The 14,519-nt window shown below is 43.9% G+C and overlaps 1 protein-coding gene across 6 annotated transcripts in view; it reads left to right on the top strand.

Annotated features, from left to right (window-relative positions):
• The window catches only part of LOC111969950 (calcium-dependent secretion activator 1-like), a 184,002-nt gene that overhangs the window by 57,968 nt on the left and 111,515 nt on the right, over positions 1-14,519 (top strand). For all 6 annotated transcript variants that reach the window (XM_070445576.1, XM_023996349.1, XM_023996350.1 and 3 more), the window contains exons 4-5: positions 12,889-12,969; positions 13,328-13,561. In XM_070445576.1, the coding sequence (XP_070301677.1) occupies positions 12,889-12,969; positions 13,328-13,561 (315 nt within the window). The remainder of the gene's footprint in view (positions 1-12,888; positions 12,970-13,327; positions 13,562-14,519) is intronic.

Below are 14,519 nucleotides of genomic sequence, written 5' to 3' on the forward strand. Positions count from 1 at the left end.
GGCTGGGAGCAACAAAATGGAGTCGTGGTCAGATTTGTCGAAAGGAGGGCGGGGGAGGGATTTGTATGCATCGCGGAAGTTAGAGTAGCAATAATCCAGAATGCTGCCAGCCCGAGACTTGTTTTCAGATTGGCTTTGTCAAAATCCCCAGCTACAATAAATGCAGCCTCAGGATATATGGTTTCCAGTTTACATAGAGTCCAGTGAAGTTCTTTCAGGGCAGTCAACGGTGTCTGCTTGGGGGGGATATACACAGCTGTGATTATAATCGAAGAGAATTCTCTTGGTAGATAACGCGGTCGGCATTTGATTGTTAGGAATTCTATGTCAGGTGAACAAAAGGACTTGAGTTCCTGTATGTTGTTATGATTACACCACGACTCGTTAATCATAAGGCATACTCCCTTGACCTTCTTCTTACCAGAGAGATGTTTGTTTCTGTACCGACTCTGATAACATATCCCGAGTGAGCCATGTTTCCGTGAAACAGAGAATGTTACTATCTCTGATGTCTCTCTGGATGGCACCCCTTGCTCGAATTTCATCTACCTTGCTGTCTAGAGACTGGACATTGGCGAGTAGTATACTCGGGAGCGGTGAGCGATGTGCCTGTCTAAGGAGCCTAACCAGAAGACCGCTTCTGCAGCGCCGTTGTTTTGGGTCGCTTACTGGCATCAGATCCATTGTCCTGGGTGGTGGTCCGAACAGATGATCCGTTTCGGGAAAGTCGTATTCCTGGTCATAATGTTGGTAAGTTGACGTTGGTCTTATATCCAATAGTTCCTCCCGGCTGTATGTAATAAGACTTAAGATTTCCTGGGTTAACAATGTAAGAAATAATACATAAAAAAACAAAATACTGCATAGTTTCCTAAGAACGCAAATCGAGGCAACCATCTCTGTCGGCGCCATCTTCATACCATCTCTGTTGGCGCCAGCTCTCACCCCCTCCCTTCCACAAAGATGTAGTTCAGTACTTTTCCATCACACAGTTGGAAAAAGGTTTCTCCATGTTCCTCCGTGCGTATCACAGGACATCTTATCAGTCAGGAGAGGTCTTTAGTTATTGGGAGTACTCATTCTCACAGTCCACTGCAGTCCACTAAATAATTACACTTCTCATACAAAGAGCTTGAACCTTACACTAATTTTGATTTCTAAGGCTATATAAAAAATCTATTCATACTAAGACGATATAATGATATAAAACAGTAAGAATATAAAACAGTAATTTACAATCTATCAATACAAAAGCTCTGGAGAATCCAGCTCTAGTGAGGCGGATAATTTGCCTTGATCTCTGCTCCCAGAACACAATCCCACAACACAAACACACACCTTCTGGTTGCCAGTTCATCTCCCTCTTGCCATTGTCTGTTAACATTCTGACCATTGGTCTACCTCTCTAACTTCAAGGATACATATGCCTATATAAACACTCTCCGTTAATCTTGTAGAATCAGTTAAAGAGATTCTCTGGTACTTTTGTAATCTTTATTAGTTCTGAAAGTAGAGCTCACAAGCCAAAAGTGGTTCCCTCTCTCGATTTGCTGTGTGTGCATCTTGCTAGTTGTCACTCAAATGGCGAGGGGCTAACATTCATTGGCTGAAACTTGAATTGCTAGGGGGCTGACCCACGTGGGGGGGAAATGTAGGGAAAATGGCGCTGCGCAGCTTCCTGTAAACAGTCACTTTCAAACTATGGATTTCGTGGCTAATTAAAATAAGGCTGTAATTCTGATCATAGACGTGTATGAACTACAGATTGACACTGTCACGCCCTGACCATAGTTTGCTTTGTATGTTTATATCTTTTGTTTGGTCAGGGTGTGATCTGAGTGGGCATTCTATGTTGTATGTCTAGTTTGTCTGTTTCTGTGTTTGGCCTGATATGGTTCTCAATCAGAGGCAGGTGTTAGTCGTTTGTCTCAGATTGGGAACCATATTTAGGTAGCCTGTTTTGTCATTGTGGGGGTGGGTGATTGTCTATGTGTTAGTTGCCTGAGTCTGCACTGTTATATATAGCGTCACGTTCGTTTTGTTGTTTTGTATTAGTTTGGTTAGTGTTTCTTCTTAAATAAATAGAAGAATGTATTCACTTCACGCTGCGCCTTGGTCCTCCTCTCTTCCACATTACGACGAGCGTGACAGACACATCCAGCCCGAAGCGGGAGGTTTCAAAAATACTTACTAGTTGCCAAAGTTCCGGATCATGTCTTTAAGTATTAAACAACATAAAAGCGRCAATGCAAACAGTCGTATTTTTTCCCGAAAAAATTGCCTACTTGAGCACACAATGTTTTAGAAGTCTGTCAGAAGTCCCTTTTATCATATATTTTCCAGTTCAGGTAGAACAGAAAAACAACAGCCGTCATCAATGAGTCTTTTGTTCTCTGTGTTAGTTGTATAAAACCTTTTACTCTGTCAAGTCACTTACTGTACACCTCATTGAATATGGATGAGAGAGATCAAACCCAAAGAAAAGACTCCTATATTTTTTGTATCATAAACAAGGCCATCAACACAACGATTTGAAAGCCCTCCGTTCTATGCATACATTTGCTGCTATTACAGAATGGGGAAGTAATATATCCTCAATTTTCATCAAAGACCTTGCTGCTATTGTACTGCAAACAGATGTCTGTCTGAAAGCTTTGAAGTAGATCTCAATGCTGGACTTTTGTTTTGGTGTAGTCTGTATGGTGTGTTGCTATGCTCACTGTGTGTGTGTGTGTGTTTATTTGTTTGTGGAACCTTTCTGCCGTCAGTCACACACACACCATGCCCTTTGTCTGCTCATTTGTGCTACCATGGTGACAGTAAACATGGCTACCTTTCTTTCCCCTCTCCCCCTCCTCCACTGTCAGCTGTTGTCATCCTGTATATATTAAACCAGACAGACCGGAAAGGTTTTCCCCTAATCACATATCAGAGTTTGACTTTGAATCTATCAATCGGAGGGGATTGCAATTTATTTAAACAATTAAAAGACTGAGGAGAGGAGAGCAAAGGAGAGGAGACGAGAGGAGCCTGTTTGGAATAGGTAGAGGAGATKGTATGTAGTGAATCACAAAATCCTGCAAACCCATCCTTTAGTCCGTTACCTCTGGCCAAAACCCCCAGTAGCTGAACACCTGTGTGTTATGACATTTAATCTCCTCTGTAGAGAGTTGATCCACAAAAGAGCCTGAAGCCTCGTGCACTGTATCTCGTTACACAGGAAAGCACTGTAGTATCAAAGTGGAAGTGTGCCCGGAGTTCTCTGTACATAGGATTAAACATTGATCAGACACTTATGCACTCTGAAAAATTTACCTTGGCAGAGCTGTGTGTGTGTGTGTTTTTGTGTGTTTGGTTTTACTATCCTTGTGGGGACCAGAATTCCTCACAAGGATAGTAAAACAAGGACAATTTGGATAAGTGGGTGTGGGGACATTCATCGGTCCTCACAAGGAAAAAGGCTATTTTAGGCTTAGGGGTTAGCATTACAATAAGGTTTAGGGTTTGGGGTTAGGGTTGAGGTTAGGGTTAAGTTAAGGGTTAGGGAAAATAGGATTTTGAATGGGAATCAATTGTTTGGTCCCCACAATGATATTAAAACAAATGTGTGTATGCTTGTGTTTTTCTTTAAAAAGTGGAAAACAGAAGGGAACAAGCAGATTAGGAGGACTGTAGCCTTGACAACGGTATCAGACAGTACCATACTTGAACCTAAACTCAATCAAGCCAGTGGTACTGAACTGGGATCTAAACTCAATCAACCCTACGATCCTGATATGTGGCCAAAATATTCATTTTACGGAGCGTGGTGGTGGACAAGTGAGTTTCAGAGGGAATGTCTCCCTGACCCTTATCCTCAACCCTCCCAGCCCTGCCTCACTCTGCCTGTGGTTACGCTATAGCTGTTCACCCCCATGAATGTTTTCACTTAAGGATGAGTTATCTGCTGCCTGGAGTGCTTAATGATGGAGTGACCGGTGCCTCAGACTCAGGCTCCACGCTCTAGTGAGTGATTGAAAAAGATAGATAGTTCATCATGCTACTCAGTGGACAGAATACACTATCGATTGCCACTCAGCACAACAACAGCATGGCTACTACAGTTACAATAACATGATGAAGATTGATACTACAGATCACAGACACAGACTGACTGGCTGGCTGGCTGTGTCTGAATATCCATACTAGCGTACTACATACTTAAACTGCATACGATGTACGCATCGTCGCATACTATTTAGCATGTACCGTTTAGTAAAAAGTATGCAGTATGCCACAGCTCCTGACTGGCTGAGTAGGGAAGGCGAGGCCGAGTGCAGGTGGATTTTTCCAAATTCAACAGAAATGCATCGCATTAACCAACCTGATAATAGCTCAGTTCCAATTTGATTAATTACTCTAAACTTTGAATAGAATAGGAATGGTTATAGGCAGACTATCACATTGGACCTATACTGTAGCTGTTAAGTCTACTCCCGCTTCTCCTCTCCGGTGTTCGACATCGCCGGTTTACTAACCACCGGTCCTGGCAACCATCATTACGCGCACCTGGCATCAATTATTACGCGGTATACTCCTCATGATTAGGCTCACCTGGACTCCATTTCCTCTCTCATTACCTCCCCTATATCTGCCACTCCCTTAGGTCTATTCCCCAGGCAGTATTAATGTTGTTCCATGTCCATACGTTACACTTGTGTCTTGCGGTGTGCTCTGTTACGTTTATTATTATACTCACTACCTGCACTTGCTTCCTGTCTCCCAGCGTCGTCGTTACAGAAGCCCATACAGCCCATCTATCCTATTTAAAAAGGACTGAAAACAGAAACATGTTTGGTTCAATTTCGACATATTTATTAGTGAAACAAAAGTGCTGTAACAAAAAAKAAGACTTCTGTTTTCAAAGATGTGATCATTTTAATGAGAACAAAAATGACTTAGCCTACATTTGAACACCACCGCAGAAGCTTCGCTATTCGGTATCTTCCCAATTAAGTAGCCTCGTTTTGTTGTTTGGCTACTTGAAGAGAACAAGGGTCTATCACTTGCAACCCACCTTTTCCATCTTTCCATCACCTTTCCCATCTTTTGCATTGTGGAAAAGTGTGCATCCAATTCTACTAGATGAAGAGCCGAAATGAGTATAACATTCTGGCATTTAAACCATACTCGATTTTCGCATACTGAGAATGCATCATGCGAGATTGCGTTGTTTCCCGTTGTTTGTTGATTTCTGTAGCGCATCCCCAAATCTAATTGATCAGCTCTTGTTAAAGCCAAAAATAGTATGACATCTGGGCATTTAAAGTTGACTCGATTTTCACATACTCGAAAGGCCTACTATTTGGGACGCAAGTATGGGTATTCAGACACGGCCACTGACTGACTGACAGGCAGGCACACACAGACAGGGATCATCAGTGCCTCACCCAGTGGGGATGTGGGATCTACTAAATTAAGCGGGCATGTAACACAACATACTGTTAGGCAGTGTGTCAAATGAGATGACTCACATTCGTCGTATGAATCGGACCAAGGCGCAGCGTGGAATACCTACATTCTTTATTATAAAAAGAAGGAACACTGAACAAACTAACCAAAATAACAAAACGACACGTGAAGCTATACAAAACGAGTGCTGACAGGCAACTACACATAGACAGAACCCACAAACACCAAAGGGAAATGGCTACCTAAATATGATCCCCAATCAGAGACAACAATAAACAGCTGCCTCTGATTTGGGAACCATATCAGGCACCCATAAACATACAAAACCCTATACATACAAAACCCCTAGACATACAAAACCCTAGACATACAAAACCCTAACATACAAACCCCAGACATACAAACCTAGACATACAAAACCCCTAACATACAAAACCTCCTAGAACATACAAGAAAAAACCTCCTAAACATAAGACCCTAGACATCACAAAACCCCTATACATAACAAAAACCTGCTTAGATCATATCAAACACCCCGTCCAGTTCTTACCCTTTAATACAAAACCCAGACATAACTATAAAGCCCCTACACATACAAAACCCGCTACAACATGGTATCCCAAGAATCAAACTGCGTTCCACCCTAGATCACACCCTGACTAACCAAAATTAAAAACAGAGATCTCTCAGGTCAGGGGCGTAGCACAGTACCCCCCCCCCCCCCCCCCAAGGTGCGGATCCCGGCCGCAAACCTGAACCTAAGGGAGGGTCTGGTGGCATCTACCCTTGGTGGCGGCTCTGGTTCTGGACGCCGCCCCCCCCCCCTCTTTAACGCTGACCCTCCGCCTTTGTAGAACGGACCGGGAGACATCGCCGAGGCTCCGGACTGTGGACCGTCGTGGATTTCCGTACTGTGGCCCGTCGCCAGGAAGCTCCGGACTGGGTACTGTCGCCCGGAGGAAGCTTCCGGACTGGGTACTGTCGCCGGAAGCTCCGGACTGGAGGACTGTCGCCGGAAGCTCCGGACTCTGAAAGCGCACTGGAAGCCTGATGCGTGGTGCCGGGAACTGGTGGTACCGGGCTGAGACACGCACCTCAGGAGGCGGAGTGTGAAGGAGAGCAGAACGACGTACTGGACTGTGTGGAGGCACTGGAGCTGGAGCGTAGAGCTGGCACAATGCGTCCTGGCTGTGATGCTCACTTGAGCCCGGCAAGTGCGGGAAGCTAGCACAGGACACACCTGTGCTATGAAGATCGCACTGAGAGACCTGATGCGTGGGACCTACGTACCGGGCTGCACATGAGCATCTGCACACTGCAGCTACGAGCACGCACCGTCAGTCACGCCCGCTGCTGCATGCGCTCTCAATCGCTAGCAACCTCTCTCCGGAATCTGCCTTGCGTCGAAACCCTCATTTGACTCCCTGACTGGCTCTGGTTCGCACCTCGCTCCGCCGACTGCTCTATGTGCGGACTGCTCCATGTTCTTGGGGTTTCTGTGCCTACCTCGTTGGTATAACTCCTCGTAATAGCGCCGTTCCACTTTTGCTGCCTCTATTTCCTCCTTCGGAAGGCGATACTCCCCAGCCTGCATCCAGGGTCCTGCCCATCCAAAATCTCCCCCAGGTCCATTCCTCCTGAACACACTGCTTGGTCCATTTATGGTGGGTTCTTCTGTCACGTTCGTCGTATGAATCGGACCAAGGCGCAGCGTGGTATACGTACATTCTTTAATATATTAAGAATGAACACTGAACAAACTAACCAAAATAACAAAACGACACGTGAAGCTATACAAAACGAGTGCTGACAGGCAACTACACATAGACAGAACCCACAAACAGGGAAATGGCTACCTAAATATGATCCCCCAATCAGAGACAACGATAAACAGCTACCTCTGATTGGGAACCATATTAGGCCACCATAAACATACAAATACCTAGACCTACAAAACCCCTAGAAATACAAAACCCCTAGAAAATACAAAACCCCTAGACAATACAAAAACTAGCGTATCCACCCTAGCCACACCCTGACCTAACCAAAATATTAAAAAAACAGAGATATCTCAGGTCAGGGTGTGACAATGACTCGTCTTGCCACTCTGTAGGGGACACTTACATTTGAGGTAGAGCTTTGGGCTTTAGGGCTTTGATCGCTGGCCGGGATTGAGACTTTAGCGATGCGATTGGATTAATTACTTTGGAATCTCATCCTATAATGTAAAGAGGACAGATTGGCCCCATTTTGACCCCACACACATCCCATACATACTTGACTGTGTGTCTGTCGGCTGCCAAAGCCAAGCCGTGTGTGTGTGTGTGTTCTCTCTCAAACACTACAGGAATGTAAGCTTGTGGTAGGCCTGATAGCCTATAGGGAGGAGGTCAGAGACCTGGCCGGGTGGTGCCAGAATAACAACCTATCCCTCAACATAATCAAGACAAAGGAGATGATTGTGGACTACATGAAAAGGAGGACCGAGCATGCCCCCATTCTCGTCGATGGGCCTGTAGTGGAGCAGGTTGAGAGCTTCAAGTTCCTTCATGTCCACATCACCAACAAACTAGAATGGTCCAACCACACCAAGACAGTTGTGAAGAGGGCACGACAAAGCCTATTCCCCATCAGGAAACTAAAAAGATTTGGCATGGGTGCAACATCAAGAGCATCCTTACTGGTTGCATCACTGCCTGGTATGGCAACTGCTCGGCCTCCGACCGCAAGGCACTACAGAGGGTAGTGTGTACGGCCCAGTACATCACTGGGGCTAAGCTGCCTGCCGTCCAGGATCTCGTCAGAGGAAGGCCCTAAAAATTGTCAAAGACCCCACACACCTCAGTCATAGAATGTTCTCTCTCCTACCGCATGGCAAGCAGTACCGGAGCACCAAGTCTAGGACCAAAAGGCTTCTTAACAGTTTTACCCCCAAGCCATATGACTCCTGAACAAGTAATCAAATGGCTACCCAGACTATTTGCGTTGTCCCCCCAACCCCTCTTTTACGCTGCTGCTACTCTCTGTTTATCATATATGCATAGTCACTTTGACCATACCTACATGTACATACTACCTCAATTGGCCCGACTAACCGGGGCCTGTATATAGACTTGCTACTGTTATTTTTCACTGTCTTTTTACTGTTGTATTATTTCTTTACGTATCTATTGTTCACCTAATACTTATTTTTTTACTTAAAAATCGCACTGTTGGTTAGGGTCTGTAAGTAAGCATTTCACTGTAAGGTCTACACCTGTTGTATTCGGCGCACGTGACAAATACACTTTGATTTGAGTTGGTGGTAGCAGCAGGGGTGGGTGTTCAGCAACATATTAATGCAGCAGTAAGAAAAATCAATGGCAAGAGAGGGCTGAGAGGGTAACACAGAGACAGGGAGAGGGAAGGTAGAAGACACAGAGAGAAATATATATATATATACTGTATAGGTAGTCTTTTGGAGAGAGGGAGAGAACAGGGACATTTTGTGCTATAATTCAGAGAATGAAAAACAGAAATTGAGAGAATGGAGAGAGACATCACCTTTTGATTCACCAATACCCCCCTACACACAGACACACACACACAATGCATGGTGGCAAATCTCCTAATCTTCATCCTGACATCTGTATCATTAAACTAAGCTGGGTTCCCGGTCTTCCTGGAGGCTACAGAGGGAGGGGATAAGGAGAAGTCATGTTGAAGAGTTGTATTCTAGACAGGGAGACTGTCGAGACGGATGTGCATGGGAGAGCGTGCATTTATTCCAGACACAATCATACTAACACAATACTCTCAAACACACACTGATAAACACTGTCAGATACAGTACATATGGTGTGGCAATCAGGCACACAGTTTTTGGCCAGTGGAGATTAAGCAGATTTAATGAATCTAATTATGGTTGGCCTTGCTTACATCAGATCTGATTCTATTATGACAGGGATATCTCTTTCTCATTACTGTTCTGGTGTAATGCAGAAAAGTATCTATGTCTGAGTGTCTGTGTGTGTGTGTTATGACAACTCTGTAGTCTTATTCTCATCCACCTTCTCCCTTGTTTCTCATCCCTCTCTGAGTGTTGCTGTGAAGAATGCCTCAGTGCCCCGTCAGAGGGTGGAGAGGGCGTATGTAGCGTGGGCAGAGATACTCTAGTGGACAGGGCACCTGCTTGGCACAGGCATACAACTCTCTGCCAGAGGGGAATGCCAACCCTGGGAATTCGGGTGTGTCTGGCCTTTTGGGTGTTGAAATTAGCTTTCTGCTATTCTGTGTGTGCTCGTTCGTTGGACTGTGTGTGTTTGTGCGTGTATTATCTACAGGGAGTGTAGAAGAAATGGTTGGTGTGTACGACAGTTCTGTAGACACCAGCTGGAGACAAGAAGGGAGACATTCCAGGCCTGCTCCTGTGCAGATGGCTTACTGGCCAACACACACACTGTTACTAGTACTGTACATTGTGTGTGTGTGTGTTCTGCCCATCCCACTTGAAGAGCCCCAACAATGCCTCTGAACAGACTGGGGGATTATATTAGCATACGCTATAGAGATCTTGTTGCATATCTGTGTGTGTGTGTGGTGATGCACATGTGGTCTTGAACACGTATGTGTTGTGGTATATGTCTTATACCACGGCATTGTTCCATGCTAATTTCTGATTGGCTAGAAACGCATTCTAGAGTGGGAATGTGGTGAGTAATGAGCATGAATGTCTCCGGTCTGTCAACGTTGCAGTCATGACGCAAATGGTGCTATGCTGTCATCCTCCCACATGTTCTCATTTGACCAGCTGTTTTCAGCAACTGGTATTGTTGACCTCAGTTGTCATATTGACAGATTTGCTAGCAACAAACTATTTAGCTAGCTTCTAGCCTAGTGTTTGATATACAATGCAACCTCCTCTACGGTAATGAACAGTGTCCTAACCAGACAGCAACTTTTTTTATGCCAAATGAAATCACGCATCATCAGCTCCTTCTTATGGATGTATCCAAATCAATGTCACTAACAGACAGCTTAAACAAACACATGCAGCTACTTTACTGTTATTCTGGCGGCACTGTTTGACGTGACTGTTATGACATGTCCTCCATTATTTCCAAGATAATGTACAGAGCGTCTATCTCTTACATGTACCTCAGTATTTGTGGTCCTGCCAGTACACACAATGCTAGAAACCATCTCTGCAGTAATTTGCTCCTCCATCCTCAGGCGCTGAAGGAGTGGCTGTGACAGATGTGTTTGTCTGCTATTATACTGCAGGCTCCCTGACCACCGATGACTATCCCTTTCTCACCAGCTCAGACACACCTCTGCTCTTCAATCTGGGGAAAGAGTCTATACTGCCCACATACATCTGATGAAATCTACTCAGATGTACACTGAATGTACAAAACATTAGGAACACCTTCCTAATATTGCGTTGCACCCCTTTTTGCGCTCAAAGGTGTCGAAAGCGTTCCACAGGGATGCTGGCCCATGTTCACTCCAATGCTTCCCACAGTTGTGTCAAGTTGGCTTGATGTCCTTTGGGTGGTGGACCATTCTTGATACACACGGGAAATGGTTGAGCGTGAAAAACCCAGCAGCGTTGCAGTTCTTGACACACTCAAACCGGTGCGCCTGGCACCTACTACCATAGCCCGTTCAAAGGCACTTAAATGTTTTGTCTTGCCCATTTTACCTGGATTCACCTGGTTATTCTATGTCATGGAAAGAGCAGTTGTTCCTAATGTTCTGTACACTCAGTGTATAGTAAATGAACGAATTCATAGAACTGAACCAGGGCTGTAAACAAGCATCATTAAAGGGGCAATCTGCAGTTGCTACTGTCGTGGAACATCGTCTCAGAAATATAACACTCGTAAGAACTTGTGAAATCAATTAGGCTTTTAATACAGAGCATTGCCAGCCGGAATGTCCCGCGGAACACCCCATTCCCAAAACCCTCGCTGTTATATTTATACACACATAGTATTATGTCCATCCCTTATGCAAATGACCTTTCTTTTCTTAAGTCTTTCACCACCATTATCTTTTAGTTCAAGCTTCCTACTTGTTCACGCCCAATAACGCCCATATCTGTTTTCAGTTAGATTATAATGGTAGCTGGACCCTCTATCATTTAGTGTGTCAGCATAATGTCTCACTTCCTTTAATTAATGTGTCAATGTACTCTTTGTTCAGTTTGCCTTTATTGGAATCAGCAGATTCTGTCCTATAAGCCTCTTTTTAGAAGCAGCTGACTATGAATATCTTTATCATTAGTGTCAGGTCAGCAGACCATGTGTCTCTTTATCATTAGTGTCAGGTCAGCAGACCATGTGTCTCTTTATCATTAGTGTCAGGTCAGCAGACCATGTGTCTCTCCCTTTCATTAGTGTCAGGTCAGCAGACCATGTGTCTCTTTATCATTAGTGTCAGGTCAGCAGACCATGTGTCTCTCCCTTTCATTACTGTGATCTATTTTTAATGTTCAGCCATTTTATACATCTATGTGCTGTCCTATACATCTCATTTACTCCTACACTACATCCATTGTTGGACTATATTAATGATATGTAACCGTTGTTTCTTGAAGATAACTTATAAATGCATCATGAGCTGAGTTCAACTGTCATACCCCATCAGAACCCAAAATATAACTTGTTTTACTCCAATGTTTGTAAAAAAAAGTGAATGTAAACATTTTACATTACATTTGAGTCATTTAGCAGACAAGAGTGACTTACAGTCATGAGTGCATACATTTTCATACTGGTTCCCCATAACCTTGGCGTTAGAAGCGACATGCTTTACCAACTGAGCCACACGGGACTAAACAAACACGATATGGCTTCAAAAAATGTTAAACTATCATTTTGATAGCATGGATGGTCAGTCCTTGCATCCATAGCTCTGTTTTTGAACTTGAAAGTGGTTGTATTTCTCCAGCCCCATTCCTCAGCTTTTTACCGAAACATTGGAGTACGCTTTATTGTTTCAACTGCTGATTCCCCCTTTAACATAGGAACACAATAATTTGACAGTGATTGAATATCGATCATCTTTCCCAATGGAGGGGAAGTGATGGAATTCAAATGGAAATGATATTGATTCCAGCTCATCACTTTAGTGGGGTTTACAAGTACGGTGCAAGTCTTTGCATGTTGATACATTCATACATTACTACAGACAATGATCCTTTTGAAAATCATTCCCAAGGATGACGATTATAATATACTGTAAGAACTAAAGGTAATATTATGTCATCACCATTAGTCTATGGTCATTGGCATCACTAAGGCTAGTAATGGAGGCTGTGTTTAAGGCCTATGTCACCTCTAAGGGGATTTTAAAGGCTATATGTCAGGCTTTTGTCCCCTCTAAGGCGATAGTAAACACTGTATGTCAGGCTTATGTCATGAGGAAATCTTCTCTCATTGTGTTTGTTTCCAGCTTGATAACCCAGACGAGCAGGCTGCACAGATCAGGAGAGAACTGGATGGACGACTGCAGATGGCTGATCAGATCGCCAGGGTAAGACACCACTACCTGAAAGTAAAGTAGAGAATTAGACACCAACCCACCCCTCTTAAATCACCTCACCAGAGCTGTAACAGATACTGTAGAAGGCAGTAGGCCTAAGGCCTATACACTAAGTAGTAGAGGTACTACAGTATGTGTGTGTTCTGAACCGTAGGCCCTCACATGAGCAAAACAGCCTCATTAATGTAAAAGCAGAGGTAGACTCAGGGCAGGAGTACGCATGAATAAACATTCTCTTTAAAAAAACCTGTACCCTTTATGGTTGTAGACTTCACTATGGACGTGTGTGTGATCGTGTGCCTGCGTGTGTACGACCCTGTGTGTATGCCTGCGTGCGTCTGTCTAACAGGGCGGCAAGTTTCCCAAGTTTGTGTCCAAAGAGATGGAGGCCATGTTCATAGAGGAGCTGAGATCCTCAGTGAACCTGCTGATGGCTAACCTGGAGAGCATGCCGGTGTCCAAGGGAGGAGAGTTCAAACTGCAGAAGCTCAAACGAGGGCACAACACCTCCATCATAGACATGGGCCAGGAGGACGAGAACACGCTGTCCAAGTCTGATGTGGTGCTCTCCTTCACTCTGGAGGTATGGTTGGTTAACACTGCAGCTCACACAGCCTGCCTGAGACACAGAAATGTCTTGAGTCAATAAATGTTCAACCCGTTTGTTATGTCAAGCATAAATAAGTTCAGGAGTAAAAATGTGTTTAACACGTCACATAATAAGTTGCATGGACTCTGTACAATAATTGTGTTTAACAGGATTTTTGAATGACACACATAAATATCTGTAAGGTCCCTCAATCGAGCAGTGAATTTCAAACTCAGATTCACAGACCACAAAGACCAGGCAGGTTTTCCAACGCCTCGCAAAGAAAGGCACCTATTGGTAGATGGGTAAAAAAAATGTAGACAGACATTGAATTTTCCTTTGAGCATGGTGAAGTTATTAATTACACTTTGGGTGGTGTATCAATACACCCAGTCACTACAAAGATACAGGTGTCCTTCCTAACTCAGGAAGGAAACCGCTCAGGGATTTCACCATGAGGCCAATGGTGACTTTGAAACAGTTACAGAGTTTAATGGCTGTGACAGGAGAAAACTGAGGATCAACATTGTACTGCAGTTACTCTACCATACTAATCTAAATGACAGCATGAAATGAAGGAAGCCTGTACAGAACAAAAATATTCCTAAACATGCATCCTGTTTGCAATAAAAGCACTAAAGTAAAACTGCAAAGGATGTTGCAAAGAAATTAACGTTATGTCCTGAATACAAAAGTGTTATGTTTGGAGCAAATTGAACACAACACATCACTGAGTACCACTCTTCAATATTCAAGGATGGTGGTGGCTGCATCATGTTTTGGGTATGCTTGTCATCAGCAAGGACTAGGGAGTTTTTGAGGACAAAAATAAACGTAATAGAGCTAAGCACTTTGTCATTATAGGTTATTGTGTGTAGATGGGTGAGAAATTATCAATTTAATCCATTTTGAATTCAGGCTGTAACACAATAAAATGTGGACTACTATAAGT

Source organism: Salvelinus sp. IW2-2015, linkage group LG11, assembly GCF_002910315.2.
Source record: "Salvelinus sp. IW2-2015 linkage group LG11, ASM291031v2, whole genome shotgun sequence".
In the NCBI taxonomy this organism is placed as follows: domain Eukaryota; kingdom Metazoa; phylum Chordata; class Actinopteri; order Salmoniformes; family Salmonidae; genus Salvelinus; species Salvelinus sp. IW2-2015.